Consider the following 21,516-nt stretch of genomic DNA (forward strand, 5'->3'; position numbering starts at 1 on the left):
ATCTATGAATTCATCTCTAGACAACTTTTCTCCTGTTTTCTCTCAATGTCTAAACCATCATTGTTTTGGCTATTGTGCATCAGTTTCCCTGGAAGTTGCATGCAATAATGAATGTTTTTGTTTTGTGTTTGTGTGTGTGTGTGTGTGTGTTTTGTGTGTATTTCACTGTCACTCCCCCGCACTGTATGGTATTAATGTAAATGCCAACAGCCTGCGCTCCTTCAGTTCGGATAGGTCCAACACACTCAACCGGAGCTCCTTCGCCCGTGACAGCATGATGATCGAAGAGATCCTGGCGCCAAACAAGGACACGGTACGCCCTCTTTCTCCTTGAGTTCTCAGATTCTGTGTTGCCCTTTTGCTGTCAGTTGAGTTGTTTTTGAGTCTTTATATAATGTTGAAGTTCATAATTTGCAAATTTAAACATTTAAAAGCATCCAGACCGTAACGTTCTCTCCTCCAAAGCTCAGCAAACTCTAAACTAGATACTCATTTTCTTAAGGAAATAACATTTTTGCACTAAGAAGATTGGAAGTTTCATGGTATTTTCGAAGTAGGCCTACCATGTTAAGGCCATGAAATGTAAATAAGCTTAATTGCTCAGTTCCATTGTATATAGCAAAACACCATGATATTACTTTCTATTACAACCGTTGTACTGCCACAGTATTCTGTTTAACAATACTGTTAACGCCATATAAAGTTTATAGTCAGAGAAAGGATCTTCAAGTCATTTTGTCTGTCACTGTTGATCAGTGCATTTGGAGTGATTCGGAATCTGTCTCTTCTCTTCAAATGCTTCAGGGGGTCTGTAGAGACATACCCAACCTTGTTGACTTTCATTATAAGGTATAAAATGCATTGAGGAATTGCAACAATTGCATTGTTTCTTATTCCACAAACCAATGCAAACATGAGCTTTGCTCCGCAAGATGCATTTGTTGTTGTTCTTTTATGTTCTGCTCCTCAGGCCAGATTCTTGCTGGTTTCCCTTCCATTTCTGTCTCGTTTTTTTTATTATAGCTTAGCTTTTTTACATTGTTTTGGCTGTTTTGGTCTTGCATCAGGGATTTTCTTCCATTATCTTATAAATAATCCTCCCGCATGTTGTTTTGTTGATTGTCACTGTCATTATAAACCACAAGATGAAGTGATAATTGTGCTGTTGAGTTGTTAATTACAGAGAGCCGAGCCTCAGTCTCATATGAGAGTATTGTGAAAGCCGTGGTTCACCACAGAACCACAGTGAATGGAAATATGAGTAGTTTGTTCAGTTCTGAACAAGCTTGTTTTGTGTTTCAGCACCTGGCTTTAGCAAAAGATTACAACACAGAATCAATGAGACGTTATAGCTGGACTCCGGACACTATGGACAATGTGAACATGGTCTCCAGCCCTGTCCATTCAGGGTAAGGCCAGCATCACCATGACTATTCTTACACTTTGGATAATGGTTTGTTTAAATCACTAAGCCGAAGTATTAAACTTAAGTGGGAATGAAACCTCATTTATGAGAATAAAGAAGTAGTATGCTGTTACTTTCATTTTTGGTGGATGAGAAACTGAAACAATACATATACATATATTCTAAGAAGAATAAGTACCTTATTTACGCCTGTAGCCCAAAGTATACTTCGGCTGTCCGCGTTCCGCCAAGGTCGTTTTCATCACCAGAAAGCTTCCACGTGCAGCCCTGGCCACTTCTCCATTTTTTTATGCCCTTCCCTCGCTAACTTCCCTCCATCTCGTTCACTCGGACGTACGTCATTGCTTACATTGGACACGTGTCCACTACTGGTGGAACCTTTGCAGTGGGTTTAAATGGAACACCCTAATGCTGTGTTCCAGACTGCTCAGAATTTGGATTTTTCCCATCTCGTTCTTAGAAATAACGTCTGGAACGCCACTCAAAGTTGGACATTCGACCTGTGAACTCGGGTTACATCGATCAACCCCAACCTTAGTGAGACGTGTCATTTCACGTCACTTCCAAGATATCGGCAAGCCCTGCTTCCAATGAGCGTAAAAACAAACGTTAACATCAAGTCTATGTAATAATACCTTCGTTTTAAAAAAAAGTTTTGGTAACACTTTACTTGAAGGGGTGTGCATAAGACTAACATGACACCTTCATAATCATGACATGACACATGTTATGAAAATGAAGGAAGTTGTATGCATGTTTATGACAACTGTCATTAAGTGTCATTCGCTCAGTTATGACATTTTTAATGCAAATATGACATTGTTTGAAATGTCTTTGTTATGACACCTTGACATAAACAAATACATCATAACCTGTCAGTGTCTTTGTCATGACAACTTGACATTACTAAGACAACACAACCTGTCATAAACATGACCAAGCAGATTAATTATCAAACTTAAGAAACCACTTAGCTTTATTGGTTAACATTACATTAAACTGTCAGGTGGTTGGTTTTGACATTGGCTGTCATGAAGCCATTATAACTTTTTAATGACAAATTCAATTTGTACCACTGTAGTTGAGGTCACGAAAAATATTCATTACACAGTTATAATGGCCTGATGACAGCCAATGTCAAAACCAACCACATGACAGTTTAATTTAATTTAATGTCAAGTTGTCATGACAAAGACACTGACAGGTTATGATGTTATGGTTTATGTCCAGATGTCATAACAAAGACATCTTAAACAATGTCATATTTGCATTCAAAATGTCATTATTGAGCGAAAGACACTTAATGACAGTTGTCATAAACATGCATAAACCCTACTTCATATTCATGACATATGTCATGTCATGTCATGGTTATGAAGCTGTCATGTCAGTCTTATGCACACCCCTTCAAGTAAAGTGTTACCCAAGTTTTTTAGTTTAATATTTAATTTATACAAAAACGTAACATTTTTAAACGATGTTTACACGCCCCTAAACCTACCCATCACTGGGCTTTTAAACAGATTGTACGAATTAGTCACCAATTCAGCTAAACGTAAAATAGTTCGAATCACAGTGAGATTGCGTTAAATTATCTCATTATTGTTTATTCTTTAATGACCTTAATATTCCCATATTACCTTCCTGATCTTCCATGTATTTTATATTAATAGAGACCTCAATAAAGGAATGTTTTTGTGTTTGTGCTAATATTGAACTATTATGATTTTTTTTTTTTTTTGCCCTGTTCCATATTTCCACTTGTTTCTTTGCAGCGTTTCTCCCTCACTCTTTCAGTACGACAACAGGTGACAGTTGATCATGTGATCACAGTTTTTCCTCCCTGTGTTTGTCATTGCTGTTCTCAACTCAACTACTTGGTTATAAAAATAGGTTTCAATTGCTTTCGGAAAAATATAATTTCTTACAATTTCTTTGAGATTTGGATGAACAATGACCAGGACTTGTTTTTGACAGGTTTTGTAGTATACATCCAGCCTACAAGCTAATGTAGATTGTTTAACTATTGGCGCCAATGGTCTCTATGATCTACTATCTGTAACACAGCCCAGTCTGATATCAGTATTTCACTATTTGATAACATCTTCATAAGCCAAATGGTCCTTAAGACTTTAGACGTAAGAATTTTTCTTGTAATCTATACTATGACGTTACATTTTTTCATTCAGTGTTATTTTTTGTGACTTCAGTATAGCAATAATGAATGTTAAAGTCCCCCTGTAGTCAATCATTTTATCCCTTAAAACTGACCAAAATGACATATCTAAACGTTGTTTTCCTCATGCCTTAAAATCGCTTGAATGTAGCTCTACACCCTTGCCTAATTTATTATACGCGGTTCTATGAATATGCAAATTAGCCCCGCCTCCACTCACCCACACCAGCTCAGAGATCCACTCGTTGATGATCACACGTTGACATGATTGGTTACAAGGTAGTTTGTGATGTCAGAAACACCAGCGATTATAAACTGCGTTTTTGAGACTGTCTTTGGTTCACTGCAGTTTTAAAGAGAAACTACTCAGCGATGGTGTTGACTTATGAATTTACACATGGTTTGTCTTAAAGCATATTAAAAACACCACATAGACATATAAACAACATTAAAAGCTTGATTTTCACCACAGGGGGACTTTAATACAACACAACTGGCTGAAGAAAGATCTTAATAATATATGGTTTAGACTGTGGCACCTTAACAGTTTGGTTGAATTCTGATCTTTTACAGTAAACTAATTGTAACTGTGTTTGTTAGTACAATGTCTAAATATCCTACCAACAATTCTCTACCTCACTAACTTCTCACCAGGTGCATGGAATGAGCCCAGATCACATCCTCGCCTCTAATTTTTTCTCTGAAATTTGTTTGCGAGTGTGTTTTTACCACAGCATTGGACAACTCAACTCTGCTGAGCCTCACTTTATCTTTTCTTATCGGGTCGTTTTCCTCCTGCAGGTTTTTGGTGAGCTTCATGGTGGACGCGCGCGGAGGTTCCATGCGAGGAAGTCGCCACAATGGCATGCGCATCATCATCCCGCCCCGCAAGTGCACGGCACCAACACGGATCACGTGCCGCCTGGTCAAAAGACACAAGCTGGCGTGCCTGCCACCCATGGTGGAGGGAGAAGGGCTGGCGAGCAGGCTGGTGGAGGTGGGCCCAGCGGGGGCTCATTTTCTGGGGTAGGTTTCACCTTCCTGCTCATTTTACACCGGCTTTTCCTTGTCATCTCCATGGAAACCATCTTCTGTGTTTGGTAGTGTGTGTCGGTGAAGTGTTTCAGCAGTGACACAGAGTGACGTCGCCCACCATTCTTGTCATGCCAAAGCCCTGGTACTTGACACTGACTCAGGGATGTACCTTGACTTTACCCTTTCCTTTTCTCTATTGCCTACAATGACATCCTGCAGGTCGTCAAATTTCCCTAGTAAATATCTTGAGGACTGCTGAAAGAGCTCCACCATTTTAGTAATAAGTGTTTTAAAATGACACATATTGGCTCTGTTCCATAACCTGGTGAGCTGCCTACATTGACAGCATTTTAGAGCAAGACACCACAGGTTAATGAAGTAAAATTTGTAAATAATAGATATCATACTTCCCACTGTTGATTTATCACAGTACATTAAAACAACTGTTTTATATTACAAGTTTTCTGAAATGTAATTGCAAATTAATATCTAATTAAATATGCACCAATTTGCATACATTTTCAGAACAGAAATGTGAACATTGGATAAAGGAACATTCAAAATTTCATTTTGTTGACATATTAGAGTTAACTGTTTTTAATATCCCTTTTTATCACTCCATAAATCAGAAAATACTTTCTGTCAGGAAAATAAATCATCAAATACACCAGAAATGTTTTTTTTTTCTAAGGCAAGTTTATAAAAGCTACTTAAATGTCTTAATTTAACTAATGGCTAATCCTGGCTTAATCTAAGCCCTGTCTGTGAAACCAGGCTCATATGTTTAGGAATAAAATGTTAGATACTGTAAATCAGGTGAATGATATGAACAAAGACAGAGTAAAAAACCTTCAGAATAGGAAAACAACTGTATGTAAGTGCTACTTCAGTGAAGATTTCTATGGAAGCTTGTTTCCGCTACAGAATAAAAAATAAAAAAGGTAATTGCGACTTTTTATCTCACAATTCTGGCTTTTTTCTCTCGCAATTGCAAGTTTATATCTTGCAATTCTGCACTGTGAGATGGCCGACAAAGCTAGAGAAAATTCAATCAGTTTTGAAAGAATCAATAAAAACAGTCTAATCTAATTCAAATGTACTATTTTACCCAATATCTGTGTGTTTATGTATTTTTTGGTTATTGGAGTACCACGCTGTTAGCTTTGTAGCAGGCTAACGGCAAACTCTGCTGAAATCAATTATTAGTCAGGTCTCCTGTGTGCTATTTGAATGAGTTGTTGCCTATGAGTGTTCCAAATAACTCATTTATTTCATTTTGGACGCATATTAGATGTAGAAAGCTCACTAGGTTTTGGAACAAGCTGCTGTACTTGGAACAGAGTGAGTAATAGCTCACTAAGACATTACTACACTAGGGCTAGCATCCCATCCTGCAGGAATGACAAGTTGTTCCTCCTTTTTGTTCCTCTAAATGCTACATGGATATAATTCAGTAAACTCCATCTTCCTCGAAACCTCCCCCCTCTTAGTGAGGGTGAGAGCCACATTAGCCGAATCCTGCAGCTCGGGCCACGAGGAACAAAATTTTCTGGGTAGGACTTTGTGCTTAGTGAAGTCACAGCACTTCATGTTGATTTCAACTACTACTTTTATTATCCTCCTTTACGTTCATCTACACCCTTTCCTTTTAGCTTTCAGTGAATGTACACATCGCTGAAAGTGACTCATACTGGCTGTTTGGGCTGGTTATGCAATGCTTGGTGAGCATGAGTGTCTGCAGTCATGGCTGCTGCCTTAGCCCTGTGTTTTTACACTAAGAGAGAGTTTCATTTGACCTTTTAGTTTTTAGAGAAGGTATCAGTGTTTTTTAAGGGTAAGGTCATTTGGATTACACCTTTTTATTGTCTATTTCGCCCAGTTTAACTCACGGTTCTAATGGGTCTGGGGCCTTCAGGCATGCAATTTCCCATGGTACCTTCTCTGTCTACACATTAAATGTTTTCTTCCATGTTTGTCTGATGTTACTGTTTTCATTCACTGTGTAACATTAGCTATTTCATTTCCCATATACTGGCCAGAACAGGTTGCTTTTAATTAGTAATAAGCAAGTTTCATTGACATATTCTTTATTAATAAGTGCCCCAAGTTGCAAGAAATGCCCATCTTGAAACAAGCAAAACTCACACTTAAATTGGAAATATAGAAAGAGCTGATATATGCAATGGGATATGCAAAAATAACTAGCATAAATAGATATTAGCCACATAATACTAATTAATATTAAACCTAAACGGAAATGTTTAAAAAGTAACTGAATATTAAACAATTACAGTGAAAACTGCTACTAAAATAAATCAGCTTGTTTTGATCATTTGCATCTTGAAAACGTAGAACAACATACAGACTAGCCTTAAAATTAAAAGTGAAAAGATTCTCTTAAATGAAGAAATTAACAGCATTTAAACTTTTGCACCTTGATGGTTTTTTGTACTTATAATCTAGGACCAGTTAACTTAAATTTGACCTGAGTGCATTCAGGCCAGGGTATACATTATGTCAGTATATGCGTTTCCTGGGAATTTTAACCCTTGACCTCAGCATTATTAGCACAATGTTCTAACATTTGAGCTACAGCATTCATTGCAATGGCTCTGGGAAATAAGAACATAAAACTAGATATAATGTTTGAAATAAGACCACAGAAGTTATTGGTTTCAGAATTTCTAAAGCTGCACTAAGATTGCTTTAATATTTGATCATTTGTATTTCTGAGCTCTGATTTCTTACCAATTTACCCCACTGACAATTTGCTTTTTTTCTCTCTCTCTCTTTCTCTCTTTGTTTAGGTGTTTTGCTTGTTTCAAAAGGGCAAATATTTTGCATTGTAATAAAATTTAACCCATTTCTACAAATTTCCTTTATCAAGCCAAGAACATCTATTTTGATGTTACCTCACCATAATAATCACAGCATATTCAGGTTGAAGATTTCTAAAAATATTTTACAATAAACTGTCTGAAAGTGAATTGAAAATCAAAACAAAGAACCCGATTAAGAATAGGATTTTAGTGCAGTGCATCATTACTTTGCATCTTACTTGGTGTTTGGAAGATTTAATTTCAAAGCATGAAGCAGTGACGCTTGGTAAAAAACAACAACTAAAAAACCATTGTGCTAAACCATTAAAATCATCCCTGCATCTGTCCTCTTGGGGTCATAATGGAAACCAGTGGCCTTTACCTGTATTAATATCAGATGCATTTGCCAAGTGCCCCTCTTTTGCACTAATGTTCCATGAATGTACATCATTGCCATTTACTAAAGTCATCATCAGCATTTGTGTCTCACGCGCTCTTGCTTTTTTTAGTCTGTGAAGTTCCACTGATAAAGGCCTGCGATGTGTTTTCACAGCCCTGTGATTGTGGAGATCCCTCATTTTGGGTCATTGAGAGGGAAAGAGCGAGAGCTCATTATGCTCAGAAGCGAAAACGGTGAGAGCTGGAAGGAGCATCATTATGACTGCAAAACTGAAGACCTCAATGAGCTCCTCAATGGCATGGATGAAGGTAAAATGATGATGATTAAAAACCGCACTGTTATTGACCTTGCCAGTCCACATGATGAGATTCAGAAAAGCCTTTAGTGAGCGTTTCAGAGGACATGGTCAATGGCTGATATAATACTACAATTTAGTGATGGCATATAATGTACACATATAAGGTGAAATGAAATGACCATTTATGTTACACAATAATCACAACCACATAGCAACACATTTAACACCACTACGACAAAGGCAAATACCACTCACAATCTGTTTGCTCCTGTAAAATACTTGTGTGTAATGCATACGCTTCCTGAAATTAAACTCACATAATACTGGTGTACTCCTTAGAGCTGGACAGCTCAGCTGATCTGGAGAAGAAGCGCATCTGCCGGATCATCACAAAGGACTTCCCACAATACTTTGCGGTGGTATCACGGATCAAACAGGAGAGTAATCAGATGGGTCCCGAGGGAGGCGTCCTGTCCAGCATGACAGTACCTCTGGTCCAGGCCTCCTTTCCTGAGGGTGCGCTTACCAAGAAGATTAGAGTTGGACTGCAGGTAGATCACGGTCCAAATGAGTCCATATTTCCATTAATACTTTCTCCTATCTCAGCTTATATTTAGAGACTAAACAATTATCTTTAAAATAAAGGTTCTTTACTGGCATCTTTTGCACCAGAGGAACCTTTTCATAGTTCCTAGAACTAATGGCGGAAGAACCCGCTTATTGGCATGTTCACACCGCAGGAACTGGGAACGAATTAAGTTCTACGAATGCCTTTTGAGGGAACTAAATTAGCTCCTACTTCAGAGTAGGGTCTAACCCAGGACAATAAGAACAACCAGTGACATAAGTGCATGTTGATTGGCCGAAAGAATGCCAATCAAGGAAAAACGTGCCTATAACTACCCGTTAAGCCTCTTATGGTTCAATTAAGAACTTTTAACATCCATTGGACCTTTTCATTCCACAAAAGGTTCCATTCTACAAAATAGTTGAAAAAGATTCCTAAGATTTTTTTAAATGTTCTTCACACTAAAAAAATGGTTCTGTTTACTGAAACTGTTGACTGAAAAGTTATTTGCTGAACCAAAAATGGCTCTTCTATCACCTGTTTCACCTAAATGTTATTGCTTTCTCTTAACAGGCCCAACCTGTTCCAGATGAAGCTGTGAAGAAGTTCATAGGTAATCGTGCCACCTTCAGCCCGATAGTGACAGTGGAGCCTCGCAGGAGGAAGTTCCATAAGCCCATTACCATGATCATACCGGTGCCTCCAGTCTCTGGAGAGGGTGTGCTGAATGGCTACAAAGGAGACACCACACCAAGCCTGCGCCTGCTCTGCAGTATAACTGGTAGGATTGATTTATAGCCATCAATAACAATGTCTAATGAAATATCGAATCGTTTTAAATATTTGTAAGCTCCCATTTCACTTTTAATTAGTTGTGTTTGCAATTTTCATAAATAGGCTCCATTGCTCTTGTTTTCATTTGTCATGCGTCGTCTCTTAGCAATGAGACGTGTTTCTGCGTGTGTTTGTTGTGTTTGGAGCAACTTGAATGTCTGGTAGTGTGCGATCCTCAGTCGTTTAGTCAAGTGGATGATGCCTAGGGCCAGATTTACTAACAGCTTGCGTCAGCGCAAACCCTCTTTTAGGATTAAAAACTAATGTCAGGATTTACCAAAGATACGCAGTGAAAAATGAGCGCTGAAAAGGCGTGGTTATTTTTGCGGCTGACATTATTGCATATGCATTTAAGGTAGTTTCCCTTTCAGACTTTCGGACAGGAGAGTATTTAAATGAATCATGCAAGGTGATTTACTAAGGTTTGCGCTAGTCAATTTACTGGCATTTGTGCCATTATTTACGCCCAAAAAAGCATGTCTTAAACCAGACATTAATTAGCGCTGCTCTTGGTAGATTGCGTTGTTCATTATGGAAATGATCCGGCTGCGTGTGTTCTTTAATTTGCGCGTCGTCAGTAGATCACATTTGCAGAACTTTCCACTCCCAATGGTGCTTTTGTGGAATTGCGCTCTCACGCTAATTTGCCCTGTTTAGTAAATCTGGGCCCTAATCTGTTTTAATCTGTAACCATTTACAAAGTCAGCAAATGTGTTATGTGTTCAGATTTTAAAAGTCATGTAGTGTATTCCAGCCTTAACTCATAACTCCTCTATTATAGTATTCGTCTAGGTTTAGACTGGGAAGAAAACGTTTAATCCTTCAGAATCCATTTAATAAAGCATCTTGTGACAGGTGGCACATCGCCGGCTCAGTGGGAGGACATCACTGGCACTACACCTCTCACCTTTATGAATGACTGTGTGTCCTTCACCACAAATGTGTCTGCCAGGTACAAGAACATTATGAGCTTCTTTCTCATTAAATCCTCTTTGCCTTTTTGATCTATTTTCAATAACTCTGATCTAATTCAAAAGAATATGAAGGTGCATTTCAGCGTTGTGACTGTTAAATGTGTGTCCAGGTTTTGGCTTGCAGACTGCCATCAGATCCCAGAGACTGTAGGTTTGGCCACCCAGCTCTACAGGGAGCTCATCTGTGTGCCCTACATGGCCAAGTTTGTAGTGTTTGCTAAAATGAATGACCCTGTGGAGTCCAACCTGCGGTGCTTCTGTATGACGGACGATAAAGTGGACAAAACTCTGGAACAACAGGAGAACTTTGAGGAGGTGGCCAGAAGCAAAGACATTGAGGTAAATTATCTGTTTTGTTTTTCTTTTGTGTTGCTATTATGACAATATTTTGATGTACTGTATAAACCTTCCATGCTAATCATTGATATTTATGTTATCTAATTATCATTATGATTTTTGCAGGGTTTAGTCTTTTTAGACTCTAACAGTTTAATAAAAGGTTGTGGTTGCACTGACATGGCTGTCTATTTTAAAGGTACTTGAAGGGAAACCCATCTACGTGGACTGCTACGGCAATTTGGCCCCTCTGACCAAAGCTGGACAGCAGCTGGTTTTTAACTTCTTTGCTTTCAAAGAAAATAGACTCCCGTTCTGTGTAAAGGTAATTCACATTTTCTCTTTTACATTTTGACATTATTTTCATGACAGTTAAGCACATTAGTAATGCATCCTGTCTGTCTATTTTTATTATATATTTGAAGAGTTTGGTTCCAAAACGTGATAAACGCCATTTGAAAAAAAAATTAGTTACTGCAAAAATCAGTATTGTATCTGGTTGGTATTGAAAAGTCAATGTTTAATTTTAAGTAAAAATGCGATATCCGCCGTGTTATTCTGTCATGTTTTCTCCCTTTCTTTCCAAACCGCGACAAACGCCAGTCTCCCTTCTCTGCAGAATGCGATATATCCGCTCTCAACCAATCACAACGCACCATTCCACGCAATGTAAACAGTAACGGCAGCGCCTTAAATACACCCGGCTTCCTAGCCCGGCATTGATGAACCTGTGGTTGTTTCTGCGGTGGGTAAGAAACGTAAGGCATCGAAATCGAATCATTTACGTGAGGAGATTAAGAAGATGAGGCACTCGGGAGGAGGAAAAATGTTTTCAATCTTCTTTACAGTTCTTAATAAAAATATTATACTAATAAACTTACGTTGTTGTGTATTTTCAACAGTTTCAATATGAAAAAAAAATTCAATGGATTAATTGCTTTTTGAATTTTTTTTTTTTAAATGGATTTATTGCATTTTGGGGGAAAAAATAATCCGTTTTTATAATAAATCTTTGAAAATCAAAATCTGGATTTAATTTTTTTTTGTTATTATGACCTACAAATGCTATGTGAAAGTTTGAAACAGAAAATAGTGGTTTTCATCTTTCCACTTTCTTGGTAAAGAAAACACATTTTTACTCAAATTAATCTAAATGGATTTATTGCGTTTTGGAACCAAACTCTTCATTTATTATTTAGTTTTTTGGGTTAAAAATGTAATTTTCTGTTAGACCCTGAGATATCATAAGGTAATGGGAAACTGTAGCATGTAGCTGTTTGTGACTTTTAACTTTAGCGTGTTTTGTATTTTCCAGCTGAAACTTTCTACTATTTTTTAATCAGATAGGCTACTCTATCATTCTCTACATGCTATAATCCAGTCAATTCTGGGCAAGTCAGACCTAAAGACTAATTTGTTAGCAGTAACATTTGTTTGTCCTCTGCAGGTCAGAGACAGCAGCCAAGAGCCATGCGGCCGCTTGTCCTTCCTCAGAGAGACCAAAACTTCCAAGGGTCTCACTCAGGCAGCTATCTGTAATTTAAACATCACACTTCCTGGACTCAAGAAGGTAAGGCTGAACTATAATCATCTGCGTCATATCATGCCATCTTCATACTCAGGAAAGATAGAGCAGTGCTCCTAGTTATTGAGGGTTAAACTTGGCTCAAACTGCCTGAGTGTGTCTTTTATCTGTTTCAAGCTTCTTTCAAGTTGTTGTTGTTGTTGTGACTGACCCAAATCACACTTTTGATTTGGATCTTGCTTTGGCTGAAGGTGCACAGGCTTGTGCTTATTTCAACAGCTTCTGTGGTTGTGGCTCTGTGCTTTTTTTTTTTTTTTTTATTTCTACCCCTTTATGTTTCTTCACTGTGGCTTTGCGGTAACTTTTACTTGGTGTGCTCTCAATCGCCTTTTTTCACATCCTGATGTTTCTTTCCCCCTGCTCTTCATTACGTTATACCCTCTATTTCTGCAATGCATCTTGGGAACCAAAAGGATGTGGATTCAGATCCTGAGGAAGAGGTAATAGTGCTGTCCCCTCATTTCCATGTGGTCTGCTAGTTGCTTTAGCTCTGGGTTATTTGCTTGTTCTAGACAGCTTTAACATGGTTACACATACAGTCCACGTACTGCATGCTGCTGCAACTTTCTGCAAGCTGATTTTTACCCATCCATGCACCAAGTATAGTATTGTTGCATAGACTGTCAAGGCTTAATTGGATCACATATCAAATTTGATTTAAGGAGAAAAAGTATTTTTATATTGTGCAACAAAGTGCTGGTTATCGTCGCCCATAATCTCATTGACCTAGTCAGTCATAGTTATTCCTTTTGTTTCATGGCCTTAAGAATTAATCAAAGGAAATCAATGTAGCTTTGATTTCCTTTGAAGCTAATAGAAACAATTTAGGCCAACTCAATTTAAATATAAATATAAAGAAATATAGAGTACACGTATAAAAACGGAACAAATCAGTGCATAGTCCTTCATTATAGTCATAAGGGTTTTCTTTTCCTGAAGGAGAGAGTTAGCTGAACTTTAAACAGGGTTGAAAATGGGAGAACTGATAGGATTCTTGTTGTTGTTGTTACAGACTGAAAAGCCAGAACGACGTCATACCTTTGCATCTATAGCCTTACGTAAGCGCTACAGCTATCTGACCGAGCCTGGAACGAGTGAGTGTGATGTTTTCACTAATATATGAACTTACTTTGAGAACCAAATTCTTGGGAGTGATTAAAGCTAACATGTGACTTACTGTGACCATCTATGATATATTAACTGGCAAAAGCATAAATGTTTTATCTGCACATTCTTACCATACATGAACAGTCCACATGCTTGTTTCTTGTTTGTTTTTGTTTTTTTTTAGTTTAGTTTGCATGTAAAATTTGGTATTTCAGTTGGTGTGCCGTGCTTGCCCTGTGCTTGTGAGATATTGTTTACTGTATTTGTTCATTTTTACCCCCACTAGCAAGAATTATATTTTGAAACATTCATAACATTTTACTTTGAGTGTCTTAATAATGCAGACTGTATGCAGTTTGGCATCAAAGTAAAAATCATTTCCTTTTTTTAAAATTCCTGTTTACAACCAGTCTTGCTCCTTTTGGCTTTGTGATTGTGCAGAATAATTTAATGCATTTTTGAGGGAAATGCATGAAGACTCACAGATAGATTCTCTCGGGTGCTTTCACACTTTGCACTGAATTGCCTGTCACTAAGGTTACTCAGATCTGCATGATGTGCGTGATATTATGAACTGTAGTCATTGTTAGCCTGCATTTGCCATAATATGTTTTTTAGCTATAGCATAGGAACAAGGATGCTCTTTGTTTTGGAGCCTTCTGTTTTTGTCAAAATATACAAATTGGGGAAACATCTTTTTTTTTATAAAGCAAACAGATAAAAGGCACTGCAGCAAATGAGGGTAGTCAGTCACAGGAGAATTTAGCACATCAAAAGTCAAAAGTGAAATTGTTTTACTCTGGTCGTGTGCATTTGTCTTGCCATTTTACGTTTTGTAGTTCATCATTTGTGTCATCCTTCTGTGTGTGCGCGCTTTGTTGGCTTTCAGTTTTGTTTTGTAAACCCTTTTTGGGCCATGAATCTCTGTGGATCGTCTTTATTTTGGCTACATCCTCACCTTCAGTTCCATTTCACGTCATAAAACTGCTGTTCTACCTCCTTATAAGACGAACGCCACTGACCAATTTTTTCCTTCTGGTCTCTCTGTTTTCCCACCATTTTTTTGTTGATTTATGTTGGATTTTCATTTATCTGTTTAAAGAAACAGTTGAACGAAGTACAACAAGAACACTGCCTGCTGGTTACGCTCACAAACCTGTCTTTTCAACAAGATCTTACCAGGCATGGTCGACTGCTCCTATTACCGTCCCTGGGCAAACAAAATGTGGACTGGGTTCCCTCTCCAGTTCACCTTCCAACACGCCATCTGCTTCGCCACTAAAGTCCGCATGGTCTATTTCCTCCGCTTCTCCAATCAAGTCCACCCTAGGAATGTCAAACGCTTCTCCTGCTAAATCAGTTAACGATGTAGCATCACCCATTAGAACATACAGATCTATGTCATCTCCAATAAAGACTGTGGTTCAACACCCCCAAAATCAAGTTCCAATTTCCTCCAGTCTCCTGTCTTCACCGGGTAAAACTGGCACAGATCCTGTGTCCATTAAGGGGCTTGCTGCTTCATTGTCCTCAAGAGCTAACTTGATTTCTTCACCTGGATCTATGCTAGACAGAACTTATACCACAGTGACCCATTCTGATTCTATAAAGTCGACCCCAAATACATACACATCTTTGGCCTTTAAATCTTCCCTAGCCCCCACAAGTATAGCAGTGTCCTCTCCTAATCGAAACATAGCAAGCTTGTCCTCAATTAAAACCACCACAGATGCAACTAGGGGGACACTAATGTCATCGATTTCTTCATCAACGAAGTCTACAATAGCCAGTACTGAAACAATTCTGTCAAACGGATCCATTTCACCGATAAAGTACCCCTCATCATCCTCTGCATCTTCCCGTCGGTTTTCAGGAGGGGCTTACAGCTTACAAGAAAGGATACAAGCCACAACACAAGCAGCCACGGCCAGTGTTGGCGCAGCCTTCAACGAGGCTGAGAAAGCATTTTACGCTGGCTCTATGTCAAACTATAGTGCGCTAAAATCTGTATCTTCACCTTTAAGATCAAACTTATCAAGTTCTGTTTATGATTCCCTTAGATCTCCAGCCACCACCTCGTCAATTTCATCCATTTCCATGTCTGTTCCAGTATTCTCCGTGGTCAATGTGCTCCCTGAACCCCAGGGGAAGAAAGTCCCAGACAAAATAACAATCACACCTCAGACACACACTCAAGCACAGCCCTCTACATCGCGAAAGAAGCCCTCACTTTTCATTTCCCCAACAGTCCTCAAAGCAGCTGCCGCACCTACATTGGCATCCAGCCAAGAGATTCTTAAAGATGTGGCAGATATGAAGGATGATCTGATAAGAATGACTGCAATCTTACAAACAGACTCCTCAGCTGCAGCCAAGAGCTTCCACTCGCATGTTTCGAAAGAGTCCAAGATGGAGGATGAAGAGCCTTTCAGTTTGGTTGAGAAAGTTAAAGAGGACCTTGTCAAAGTTAGTGAAATTCTCACAAAAGATGTCCTGAGTGAGGCTAAAAACTCAAGTAAAGAGAGGGCCTCAGAGGATGAATGGGAAGAGTTCTCCAAAGATGAAATTGAGGAGGCACGACAGAGTGCCCTGCGATCCCTGCCAACATTTGAACCAACCCTTACTGTTGGGCCGCAGACAGTGTCAGACAAAGATCTCAATTTAGCTAAAGTGGTTGATTACTTAATTAATGATCTTGGTGCTAGTTCCCTCTCAAAAATAGCTGATGTAAAGAGCAGATATGATGAAATAAGGAAGGAAGGGGAGGACAAACAGAAGCGCACCATGAAACCGGAGCACAAGCTCAAAATGCCACCCACAGGTATGCGGACCTCTCCCTCAGAGAAAGACTTGAGTAAATTAGCCGATTCCTATAGTGGCACAGATGCTATCCTGGAATCTCCAGATGACTTTTCCCATGAACAAGATAAGAGTCCCCTTTCAGATAGTGGTTTTGAAACCAGAAGTGAAAAGACCCCATCTGCTCCTCAAAGTGCAGAGAGCACAGGGCCCAAACCCCCCTTCACAGATGTGCCTATTCCCCCTGTAATAACAGAAACCAGAACTGAGGTTGTTCACGTTATCAGGAGCTATGAACATCCGGAGGAGGTCTGTGAGCCACTAATGGATGAGGCAGCAGCTTTGAAGAATTCAGTTGAGCCTGAGCCAACAGTTAGCACAATCAAAGATAAGGTAAAGGCCTTGCAGATGAAAGTCAACTCTGAGGAGCTGGCATGCGTCAAAGAAGAAACTCATATTACCACTACAACTCGAATGGTCTACCACAAACCTCAACTGAAAGATGCTGGCTCTGACAGGATTGAAGAAACAATGTCAGTCCGAGACATAATGAAAGCTTTTCAGTCTGGAAGAGATCCTTCCAAAGAATTAGCAGGTTTATTTGAGCACAAAGCTGGCCAAGACACCATTAAAGGAGATGAATTGTCCCCAAGGTTCCTTGAAAAAGACAAAAAGCCCAAAGTTGAGAGAATTATTGAGGTGCACATAGAAAAGGGCAACACAACTGACCCAACTGAAGTTATAATCAGAGAGACTAAAAAGCATCCAGAGTTTATATGCAAGGGTGGCCGAGGTCTCAAGGAGCTTGTTGAAAGGATTGATGGTGATTATGAGGTTCTTCAAGATGAGGAGGAACTTGCTGCTGAGGAATCACTGCCATTCTTCTTAGACACATCCAGAGTCAATACACCTGTCTCTCAAGAGGAAGAGAGTCGTCCCAGTTCAGCTCAGCTCATTGCAGACGAGTCATATAAAGCTTTAAAGCTTCTAAGCCAGCATTCTATTGAGTATCATGATGACGAGTTGTCCGATTTGAGAGGGGAGTCATACAGGTTTGCGGAGAAAATGTTGCTCTCAGAAAAATTAGACATATCACATTATGATACTGAGGACTCAGTGGCAGACCAGTCACATAGCATAGCCACTGAGGTACAAGGGGCAGAAGGCATATATGGAGAAAAGGTAGCTGGCCCCAGGAAGGAGTCCAAATTAAAGTCAGCAAGGGATTCATCAGACAAATCAGGTAAATATCCCCCTCAAGATGAGCAATATGACAAAGTTACAGTATTACATTACACCACAGAACCTGGTAGCCCTAAACATGCAGTTTGGATGCGATTCACCCAAGACAAGCAGGACAGGAATAGAGAGAAACTAATTTATGAAGATAGAGTAGATCGGACCATTAAAGAAGCAGAGGAGAAACTGAGTGAGGTCTCTCAGTTTTTTAGAGATAAAACTGAAAAGTTAAACGATGAGCTCCAGTCCCCTGAGAAAAAGAAACCAACAAGACTTTCACAGGAGACACGTTCGGGGTCAAGCTCAATGTGCAGCAGCCCTGAGAAAAAACAAAAGAGTGCAGCTGAGGAATGGGACAAAGGCAGGCAGAAGATGTTTGGCAGTACAAACGAAAGAAAAAGTGCAAGTCTGCCAAACAGTCCTGAGAGACATGTGCTGTCACAGTTCAGTGAGGACAAGCCAAAACAGCAGAAAGACCCTCAGCAGGCAAAGGCAGGTGATGCAGGCCCCCCAATCCCAGTTAAGACTTCTAAAGTAAGTTCTGTTCTACAAAAGTTTGAAACAGAAGCACAGAAACAGGATAAGAATGTGCCTGTGACACAATCAAAACAACCAGTTAAAAAACTGCCAGAAAGTAAATTACCAGTATATCAGTTTTTCACTGGTTCAAAACCTTCAAAGGGTGATTCCACAGATGAAGGACAACCACCTTCTAGAAAACTAACGGAAACTGATAAAAGTAAAGTTGCCCCTCAGAGTAGTAAAGCTCAAGGTCCTCCCAGTAGCAGTAGTACTGCTGTCTCAAAGCAATCAGGTGAAAAATCTTTACTTGAAAAATGTACCACATCAGATACTATTGTAAAAAGAGCCTCACTTTTTGAGAAGAATAAGGATCAAGAAATCAATAAAACTCAAGAGAGCTCTACTAAAGTGAAATCTCATGACTTGAAAGATGAATACATTGCAGATAAGGATAGTGCAATTAATTATCTCAAAGAGCAGCAGTATTTAAAAAGTGACATTAAAAATGAGACTGTTAAAACAGCTTCCTTGTCTAAGGATGATATCAATAGGAATGACTTCCAGGTAAAGACCCTTAAGAAAAAGACAGAATCTCATATTCCTGTGAGAACATCATCAGCTTCCGCAGACAATAATCAGTCAAAGAAGGTGAATCAAGACACATTTAGTAAATTAACTGAAAAGGGCCCATCACATATACCTACCTTGACCAAACCAAGGGTTCTGGGCCGTTCAGAGATGCAGAGAGAAGAATCTGCAACAAAGAAGTCTGAAGAAGTCTCTGTTGAAGGTAGAACAACAAGTGGTCTAAGTGACACTAGTTCGGTGGAAAAAATATCCACAGTTACAACAAGAGAAAGTTTCAAAGGGCTTAAAACTTTACCAGTCTATGTAAGTGTCCAAGTGGGGAAACAGGCTGACAAAGATATGGGAGGAGGAACAAATGGAACATTCAAAAAGATAGCTAGCTCAGAAAGTCGTACAATTTTTGCAGTTAAACAGAAACAGCCCACATCTCCTCAAGGCAGTCCAGATGATGACACCTTAGAACAGTTCTCTTTTATTGATAGCTCTGGCAAAAGTCCAATGACTCCAGAAACACCAAGCTCAGAAGAGGTCAGCTATGATCTTACCTCAAGAACCCCTGATCCATTTATTGCATTTATGCCAGGTATTGCAAGCCCAATAGCTGAGGTTTCAGAGGAGTCAGAAGATAGTGATCAAGGCAAAGCTATTTCTTTGAAAGAATCTGAACCAGAAAAAGAAGCCAATGGTAAACATGAAACTAGTCATGAGACAAAAGACAAAAGAGTTGCATATATAGAATTTCCTCCTCCACCACCCTTGGATTCTGATTCGTCACAGCCTGAGAAAAAATGGTCGACTCCTTCCTCAGAGGCTGAGACTGAAATGATGGAAGTAAATCTCCAAGAGGAGCATGATAAGCATCTTCTTGCTGAACCCATAATAAGAGTCCAGCCTCCATCTCCTGTACCCCCAGGAGCGAATGAAAGTGATTCAAGTGAGGAGGAATCAGTCTTTAAACCCATTCCAATAAAGAAATATACCTTTAAGATTGATGAGGACACAGATTTGAAGAAAAGCCAATCAAAAAACCATGACACGAATGGGAATGATAAAGAACCAGGGGAAAATGGTAATGGAAAAGAAGAAGATTATGATTATGAACAAAATGGCAATGATCAGTCCATCACAGATTGCTCAATAGCAACAACTGCAGAGTTCTCTCATGACACTGACGCCACTGAGATTGACTCTCTGGATGGATATGAACTTCAGGATGAGGATGACGGCTTATGTGATTCTATTGCCAAACCATTTGGATTTCCCAATGAGAACAGAAAAGATATTTGGGCATCAGATAATATGTCTAGACCAAGTGATCGTTGCCAAAGTAAACTTGAAGTAATTCAAGAAGAATCACCAGCTGAGGACTGCAATAAGACCAAAGCTAAGTCTGATCCCTCAAACAAAAAGAATGGAAAGGACAGTGAAAATGATGGAAAACAATCTGATCAAGGATTGTCAGACACTTACTTTAGTTACAAGCTTGATGAGGAGTTTAATACTCCTTTTAAAACTGTTGCAACAAAAGGCTTTGATCCTTGGTCAAGCAAGGGAGGAGAAGATGAAGTAGTGGACGCTAGAATTAAAGATGATGAGCCCAAGCCGTTTGGGCTAGCAGTAGATGACAAGTCTACAGCAACGACCCCTGACACAACTCCTGCAAGAACCCCAACTGATGAAAGCACACCAACTAGCGAACCTAACCCTTTCCCCTTCCACGAAGGGAAGATGTTTGAGATGACCCGCAGTGGTGCGATTGACATGAGCAAGCGGGATTTTGTTGAAGAGAGGCTGCAATTTTTTCAGATTGGTGAGCATACATTTGGAGGGAGGATAGGGGATGGGGTGAGAAAACCAAATGTAGTCACCTCAAATCCACAAATAGTTGAGAGAGCACAAATTAAGACGGAGGACAACACTGTTATATCATACAATATCATTCAGATATGCACTGACCACTCTGACACATCTCATGACATGGAGCCCCCCCCCTATTCAGAAGTCAGTTCTTTATGTTCTTCTTTTAAGATAAGACTTAAAACTTCCAATGTTGAGAGGAGAGATTTTGTTTGTGTAGACGGGGATAGTTCTCAAGGTCAAACACCAGAGACTGCACATCAAATAGGACCAGAAACCTGTAGAACAAGCAAGTACAATCAAAGGACAGACTCATCGAGGGCAGAGCCGCAAGCACACCTCCAAACAACGTGCAATAATTCCAGAAATTGCAGTAATAATGCTAATCTTGAGGCCTTAAATGCTAGAACACATCGCTCACTGCAAAGCAGTGTACAACCCGAACAGCTGTCAATGTCTGAGCCTTGTTCAGTTAAAGTAATAAACGAATATGAGGATTCAGTCAGAAAGAACACTGGTACTTTCAGAGATGGTAGTATAGAGAATAATGATGTTATCTCCCAGCGCAAAGACATTAAAAGAAAGCCACCAAAGTCTAGGTTGCCAGTAAGAATACCTCATCCACCACTGGCTTGTAAAAACGATCGAACATCTTCGAGACCAATTCAGAAGATTAGACAGGTAGCCAGGAGTCGATTAGATCCATTCCCAGATGTGAAGCCTAAATCTAGCATCCCAATGATGAAAGTCAAAAATGTTAGTTCCTCACCAGTGGGGAAATGTAGGACTACAACAATGGCCAAACAAAAAGTTAAAGCACAGCCAACTGAAGCGATAACCACCAACAAAAGATCAAAAACCGGTCCAGTCAGTAGATCAGGCAGTAAATGTGGTCAAAAGACTTCACGTGAGGTTGGAAAAAGTTCTAGTAGTAATTTAATACCTAGTAGCAC

At 39.4% G+C, this 21,516-nt stretch overlaps 1 protein-coding gene across 37 annotated transcripts in view; it reads left to right on the plus strand.

Moving 5' to 3' along the window:
• ank3b (ankyrin 3b) overlaps nt 1-21,516 on the plus strand; it is a 187,860-nt gene that overhangs the window by 154,794 nt on the left and 11,550 nt on the right. For 15 of the 37 annotated variants that reach the window (XM_056245887.1, XM_056245883.1, XM_056245893.1 and 12 more), the window contains 16 exons: nt 211-313; nt 805-849; nt 1,303-1,409; nt 3,202-3,234; nt 4,404-4,628; nt 6,092-6,190; nt 8,010-8,164; nt 8,494-8,705; nt 9,296-9,503; nt 10,412-10,508; nt 10,641-10,869; nt 11,066-11,191; nt 12,314-12,436; nt 12,865-12,891; nt 13,464-13,545; nt 14,661-20,516. In XM_056245887.1, coding sequence (XP_056101862.1) covers nt 211-313; nt 805-849; nt 1,303-1,409; nt 3,202-3,234; nt 4,404-4,628; nt 6,092-6,190; nt 8,010-8,164; nt 8,494-8,705; nt 9,296-9,503; nt 10,412-10,508; nt 10,641-10,869; nt 11,066-11,191; nt 12,314-12,436; nt 12,865-12,891; nt 13,464-13,545; nt 14,661-20,516 — 7,727 coding nt within the window. The remainder of the gene's footprint in view (nt 1-210; nt 314-804; nt 850-1,302; nt 1,410-3,201; nt 3,235-4,403; nt 4,629-6,091; nt 6,191-8,009; nt 8,165-8,493; nt 8,706-9,295; nt 9,504-10,411; nt 10,509-10,640; nt 10,870-11,065; nt 11,192-12,313; nt 12,437-12,864; nt 12,892-13,463; nt 13,546-14,660; nt 20,517-21,516) is intronic. The other 22 variants (XM_056245898.1, XM_056245900.1, XM_056245901.1 and 19 more) reach the window with 18 other exon arrangements.

This window comes from Rhinichthys klamathensis, unplaced genomic scaffold (assembly GCF_029890125.1).
Source record: "Rhinichthys klamathensis goyatoka isolate OS25496 unplaced genomic scaffold, OSU_Roscu_1.1 h1tg000035l_1, whole genome shotgun sequence".
Classification (NCBI taxonomy): Eukaryota; Metazoa; Chordata; class Actinopteri; order Cypriniformes; family Leuciscidae; genus Rhinichthys; species Rhinichthys klamathensis.